A 7,434-nucleotide genomic window follows, 5' to 3' on the forward strand; every position below is an offset into this window, starting at 1 on the left:
TATCCCAAGCGCCTCCATTACAGGAGGTTTATGTTATCACACAGTGAAAACTCTAGCTTGGCTGGGTTTTTCTTGCAGTTTATACACACACACACACACACACACACACACACACACACACACACACATGCACATGCGTGCACGCATAAACCCAGAAAGGTAGCTTACTCTGAGGGAAGTAGTATATTAACACGTTAAATAATTCTATCTGCAGCTGTCACTTGTGACTGAAGGCTAATATATGAAAACTTAACTTCAGCAAGCTTTGTTTTTAATTTAAAGCATGTTCTTAAAACCAACTGTTTTGGACTAAAACTCTCTGACATTCACAGAAAATAAAACAGGAGACTATTAAAATGGCCCTATCAAGCCGACTGATAACTCTCAGCACAAACAAAAAAAGCACTTGTATCATTAGCAATGGTTAAAAGACAAAAATACTCTATTGCATTTGTATTCATATTCTGTTTTCTCATCTGTCAAGGACTAAGCAGGAATGTTATAGGTGTAGCACCTGCTTATAGGTGTATCATACTTTTAATATCAGACAGCAATTTGAATTACTTATAAAAAAAAAAGTAAATATTTTTGCAGAAAATTTATTTTTGGCCTGTTTTAAAACTAGAAGTTCTTTCAATTTAAGTAGCTCAATCATGGGTTCACAGGTTCAAATGTTAAGCCTGCAGCCTGCATGTTTTCAAGAAGCTTGTTTATAATAATCTCTAGTTGATATCATCTATTTAACATATTTGGATCAAAATGTTTTGAGAGACGTTAATGATTTTTCCTGACTGTAAACAGAAGCTTGTTCCATTCCACTATCTTGAAAGGAATTGTTAATCTATCAGTCCTGCTTTTTTTCCTATCATTGCAACGTTACAGTATTAGGATCCACAACCCTGCTTTCCAGATATATACTTCCAGGTACAATCAATTAGTATTGCTTTATAGACCAGAAATAGTTCAAGTAACCCACAAGAATCAGAATATAAGGGCAATTTGGCAAGCTTATCCTAGAAGTTGAAGTTTTCTAGCTCTACAATTTCTAGCAAGGAATTACTTGTTTTGCATGCTGTCTCAAGTGGCTTTGTTTGAAGGCAACAAAATGGAACAAAAATTAAAGGAAGTAAGACAGATGAAAGAGTACAACATTCATCTTGAAGTTCTAAAATAAAATCAGAATGGTGCTGCTGTTTCATTAACTTAAATATATCTGAATTTACAGTACCCATCCCTTCCTATTCTTATTCCCCTTATACTCAAGTTACTTAAATTTAGAGGGTATAAAAGCTACTTTATGAGTAAGCATTGTATTAAGTGTTCTTAGTAACATACATTTATTTTAGAAAGAAAATCAATGTTTTAACGTGTTATGCTATAGTTGACCTACTGTTTTATTGTTCAATATTTATCAAATGTTTGCATGTTACAGCTGTTCTGACTACATGCTTACGGTTTTTGTTTGTAATATTTTTGGCAATAAAAAAGTATAAATATCAGAATTAAACTATCAGAGACTACTAGTTCCATGTGACTCCCAGCAGAGGATCAGGTAATTATACACAAGGGTAAATACAGCAGTTAGTATAAGAGTTAAAGCCATTCATTGTAAACAAAACAATGCACGTTAATCATTTACTAACATTTATGTAAAAAATAATATTCAAAACAGGCATTATGTTGGGTTGTTTTAGGCAATCTTCAAAGCAATATAAGAAAAGCATTTAGATTACATTAGTGACTAGAACAGGTTGGGAAGAGACATTCTGAGGCATCTGTTTTCCTGCATATTTCTAGACAAGACATCTCTACATTTTGAGATATAAGATGATTAGCCTCTTTGCTGGAATGCGTATATTTGATGGTGACAGCAGAAACACAGCAAGGAAGTAACCAATACATATTTTTTCCTAAGAAAACACAGATGAAACACAGATGAAAAGATGGAGGGAATACTGAAGAGAATAACTCTGTTAAAGGTATTACATATAGTGCGTAGGGTTGCCACCTTTTCAAATGGCCAAAGTGGGACATTTCCGGGACAAACATCAAATTTTACAGGTCGACACATACCCAAGGTCAGTACAAAGGATAGAACTTAACTTTTTTTGCCTACATAATAGCTTATTCTTGTAGCATTTTAGTTACTTATTCTGTTTCTTATAACATTTAGGTATTTTAGATACAGAATAACTGTGTTATGCAACTATTACATACAATATAGGACATAATTATGTCCTACAATCTCAGGGCATTTGCCATTTTTAATATTTTTGTCAGGACACAACTGCCCAAAGAGGGACTGTCCCTCGCAAAGTGGGACAGGTGGTAACCCTAACAGTGCCAGATCAATACATGAGGTGGATCCACAGATGGTTCAGAACCCCATGGCAGCTAAAGAGTATTTGGAATATGGGAGATGGACAGTGTTGAAGATGTGAAGAGGAAGAGGCAGGAAATATCTATTTGTTTTGGGAGTGTAACAATGAAACATATCTGGTGTAATGCACGGTGGAATGGAAGGATACATTTAGTAAAAAACTACCCAGGAGCAGGCATATTGCCCTCCTGGCAATAGAAAGTAGGTTGGAAGGAGGAGGAAAATGTCAAAGTGCTTATCCTTTTGAACAGGGTGAGAATACTTGTAGTGAACCAATTGAAAGGAGGTACTGTATGCAGAGAAGGAATGGTTAAATCTAGCAACCTTAACGGTAAAGGAGGCAGTTGTTAACCCAACGTGATCAAAAGCAAAAATTAAAAAGGAATTGCAACTGATATGAACAAAGTATGTTGTGGAAAACTAGGATAGGAATAGAATGGAAAGGTAGAGGCTGTGCTGCTTTTGGCAATAATGGAGAACACCGGACTGCAATATGTGTTTACCTACTGCTTAGAAGGTTACAAAATTAGCACACTTTGAGAGCTGCTCGCTGTTGCTGTAACAAGTTAAACCTTATCACAAACAGTATTTTATAAAAAAAAGTATTTTCTGAAAAAAAAAACAGCAAACGAGTTCTTTTAAAAAAATAGTCTGCATGTCTTCCCCTCGGTCGAGGCGTCTCCGAAAAAAAATGCGTGAATGGGCGTGCCTTCGCTGAAGGTTGGGCGTTGGGCTGGCAACTCGGCACCATAAAAAAAATCTACTGCTAAGTGCCAATCATTAGCGGACCGGAGTTCCGCTGTGGCGACCCCTAAACGGGAAAAGCCGAAAAGGCAAACAAGTACAGATGCTAAATGATCCTTCACTCGAAACGCAAACATGTCTATGGCTGTTCTGCAGAGCGACCTTGATTTTCCCGTCTCTCTTAAAATGTTTCATTTTTCTGGTAAACAAATGAAAATTATAGTTGGTCAGTGTCACACATTAGAGCTTCCTAGTTCACTGACTGTAAAGCCTGTACCACTGACTTTCAACTTCTGTGATTTTGCCTTCTATTTTTGCCCTGCCCTTCATGGAAATTTTTTTTTTTTGGGAAATAATGTTAGACCTTAGAGTTTAATACTTGTTAATGTTCGTAAAATGCATGCTGATGTTCTAAAAACATTTTAAGTAGAATAAAACATGTTTCCCAAGTGTTACTGGTGTTGGAAGTAATATAGGCAATACTGGGATCTTCATTCTTGAACGCGACTTACTCATGCTCCCGTGCTCTCCGTAATCATCCTGCTGTTAAAGCTTGAGTACATTGTTATGGCAGTAGTAGTGGCTTAAGTAGCTAGGAGGTAGAAATACAAATAAGATGCATGTATGATTAAATAAATGGGGGTACATGTGGATATAATGGGTGACATAAGCACTAACTTTGTCAAGGTACAATGAAGAATGTCTCACGGGACACTTAAGATGTTACATATGAAACTGAATAATATAGATTAAAGTGTTGCAGATGGTTTCATATTCAGTATAATTCTGCTGTCTAGTGATGCTTATACGATTGCTACCATACGCAATCACGTTTTAAAAATAAATAAATAAAAAGGAAAAAACACATGGGCAAAAAGGAAATGGGAAACTGAAAGAAATAAACAAACAGTAGGACAGAACACCCTTACCTAACACAGCCATGGCAGTTTTTGCTCTTCTGGCAGTGACACCATTCTCCTGACGAAGATGGACTTTCTCCAGTCCTTCTGAAGGCAATAGGGCAGCAGACGGACAGCTAACACAATCTGCCCATGCTGATGCAGGCTTACGTTCTTTCACACACCGTTGTTCTGAACCATTTGCGCTTGTTCTACCAGATTGATTAACACCACCGTTGTTCAACTGTAACACAGAAAAATAGTGTTTTAAAAAGTTTATGGAAGAAGAAATTACAAAGTGTGTACTCAGGGAATAGATAGAGTGGAGAACGAATGATAGCGATCCATACCAAACAGCTCTATTTATTACCCCTAAATACTGCAGGCATACAACTTACCACTGGCGAGAAGGCATATCGTCTAGGTCCTGTCCGTACACAGTGGCCCATTTTTCGGATACAATAAATATGTTTTAAACTCAATAGTTTCTTCTTAAAATTTATGGAGGATGTGTTTTGGGGAAGTTTAAACACCCGTGTTTCTGTTTTTCTCCACTACAGGAAGAGGGATGGAAGATTGCTGTTGGTTGTCAAGGAACACCGTCTGGTTGCCAGGCACATGGTTTCTGAACTTGGAAGCTGGGATCGCGGCCGTAAAGTGGCTTTGGAACAGTGTTCCAGTCACTCAGAACTTTTTACTGAGCACTGTTGCACGAACTAGGCAGGGGTGGGGTTGGAATTCATTAAACTACCTTAGTGGTGTCGTCTGGCTTCCTTCGGCACGGTGATATGGCAGAATATTGTACCGAGTCTAAACTATATTGTATACTGAGCATTAAATATTAAAAACGTGTATGTGATTGTCATTTTGCTGCCAAGTGTTGCATTCGGTCATCAGATAACAGTGCTCAACGGCTTTGTTAAAATTCAAGGACAAAAGCCAAAAGTAATTGGGGACAAGGACTGTAAGTCAAGTCTTTTTAAAAAAATATTACGCAGAATCACTTAGTTAACAGAACATTTAATGATTTACCAGAGAATCAAACTAGTTTTTTCAAGGCATAAGGGATAAATATGAAAGTATATGAGGGACAGTTGAGAGGCATGCATCACTATCCAAGATGCTTTAACATTGTTCCTAGAATAAAAATGTGACGATACAGATAATGAATTTAGAATGGTGTATTCCAAAATAATTTCGTAGCAAAAGCAGCAGCTAGCATTTATTTTCCAGGCACTAAAAGAATTCTTGAAAAAGAACATGTAACGGCAGTATTTCCAACTTTGTCTGGTTCTAGAACAACTTTATAGGTGGGTGAGAAGATTAGGACTCTCACACTGACTTGGTTCTTTTACCCAAAATGGTGCAACCTCGGAGGATAGTTATATTATTTATGGCCGTACCTCTCAACTGTCCAAATTTTAGCAGAAAATCGAAAAATTTACCTCATATTTTTGGTTTGTTCTGCATAATTTCAGATTTCATGTCCTTCAAGAAAATACCTGCTAATAATATACTAGCAACTTTCTACATTTATGAGTAATATTTAAAATATGTCCCTATTTTTGGGACTTTGTCCCCCATTAATTTTGGCTGTGTCCAAATTTCTGTTAAGAGGTTGAGAGCTATGGTTAGAGCTGTGGTGTAAAGGGCAGCCTCCCTAGCACCCAGGGCAATGTTGACAGTTCTTTATACTTATGGTCAAAAAGGGTTTGTATGCGAATAGGGTATCACTGCGGTAAAATTTGGGCAGGCTGTGTTTAATATATGAGTTTATAAATTGGCCACAGTCACACATGTTGAGCTGGATTGGGGAGAGAGGGATTTACAGGCTTTTAAAAGGGTTGCTTCTTCTGGGTCTGTGTGTGTGTGTGGGGGGGGGGGGGGCATGAAAAAGAAAACTGTTAAATTTGGTGAAAACTGTGACTCCATGTTTTGTGCACCTTGTTAATACAGATGAGACTCTTTGTTGCAATAAAGTGAAAATTATTTTGTGTTGAGGCCATGATTTGACCTACAAAACCTCATGTTTCAACAATGAGTATTAGATACTGGGTATCTGAAAATCATGTAGCCCAGTGATAATATCTGGCTGATATGTCTGCAGTTAGTGCAGAAGAATAAGTGCATGAGCTGTTAATGAGGTGATTTCTGTGGTCTATGGCTTTATTCCCATAGCCTCCATTTGCCTACTGTGTGGCTCCACCTGGGCTGCATCTTGAAATCCATGTAAATCAATGCTCTGCCTTGGTTAATATAGAATAGGGTATGTATGCTGTGTCTTTAAGAAGCATTTCAAGGACTGAACGTGCATATAAATAGTCAGCATGTGCTAGCTACAGTGCCATTTTGAGAGTACAGCCAGAAAGTGAACATGTATGAGTGTAATAGCTAGTTTGTTTATAAGTTTATCCAAGTAAAAGTTATTAAGCCTCAATCTGGATGTGTTTGTACATAATAAAGCTGCTTGACCAGAACCCACAAAGTCTTGTGTATTGTATCCTGACTAGACAAGCAACATGGTGTCAGAACCGGGATTCCAGAGATTGATATTCAGACCTACGAGGTGCAGAGATAACAGTGAAGGTAAACTAAGAGAAACAAGCATGAAAAAGGGCCAGAAAAGAACCAGAGATAATGAAAACTTGCAAGAACAGTTGATTTTATAAAAAAGATAAAACTGAGTATTACAAGGCCACAAACTGCATTATTAAACCAGCGAGAGGCACAAAAGGCTTATTAATTAAACAAAATGTTTAAGATTAAGATATTTGATAAAAAGATTATTGGAAAATAATCTACAATAAACAGAACATGTTAGAGGGATAGATTCCTGTCCCAGAGACTTCCCATACTCTGGAACAAACTACCTGTCTATAACAAACAAAGCTCCTCATTAGCATTCTTCAAGAAAAATCTTGATGATTGGATTGGAAATAGGAAATTCACCCCGGGAATCACCTCTGTGGCTCTGCTCGACAGGGCACAGGAAAATAATTTTTATGGGTGGCGAAAGCCAGGGTACCTTTTTGGCTAGGCTTATATAGGCCCTAGGGCCAATAGCCTAGTACCTACCTATGAACCTATGAAAAGCACATAAAGGGTCAAAAATTACCTTGGAATTGCAAAACGAGTATGTTTAAAGCAAAATGGGCATGTTTAGAGTAAAATGGGCACAAGAAAATTACAATGGGCATGAAAAGAGATTAAATGAGCAAAACAGATATAAAAAGGGTTCATTAAGCATAAATAAAGCAAGGCGACTGCATGTTTTTTGGCAAAGTGCTGTGTTTTGGCATAACTATGACTTCTTATTGTATTCAGGGCACAACTAGAGTTATTTGAAGTATCTCAAATTGTGTTAAAGTGCTTACAGTGAGTGCTTATCACTGTGCATTTATTCTGAAGAGT

The 7,434-nt window shown here is 37.3% G+C and overlaps 1 protein-coding gene across 1 annotated transcript in view; it reads right to left on the reverse strand.

The window, feature by feature from the left end:
* Window positions 1-4,655, reverse strand: part of TEX26 (testis expressed 26) — a 551,340-nt gene extending 546,685 nt beyond the window's left edge. Inside the window, exons 1-2 of the mRNA XM_044073242.1 lie at window positions 4,422-4,655; window positions 4,054-4,267 (exon numbers count right to left, since the gene is read on the reverse strand). Of these exons, the coding sequence (XP_043929177.1) occupies window positions 4,054-4,267; window positions 4,422-4,472 (265 nt within the window). The 5' untranslated portion in view covers window positions 4,473-4,655. The remainder of the gene's footprint in view (window positions 1-4,053; window positions 4,268-4,421) is intronic.
* Window positions 4,656-7,434: the final 2,779 nt, after the last annotated feature.

Source organism: Protopterus annectens, chromosome 5.part1 (genome assembly GCF_019279795.1).
Source record: "Protopterus annectens isolate FY-2018-M chromosome 5.part1, PAN1.0, whole genome shotgun sequence".
In the NCBI taxonomy this organism is placed as follows: Eukaryota; Metazoa; Chordata; order Ceratodontiformes; family Protopteridae; genus Protopterus; species Protopterus annectens.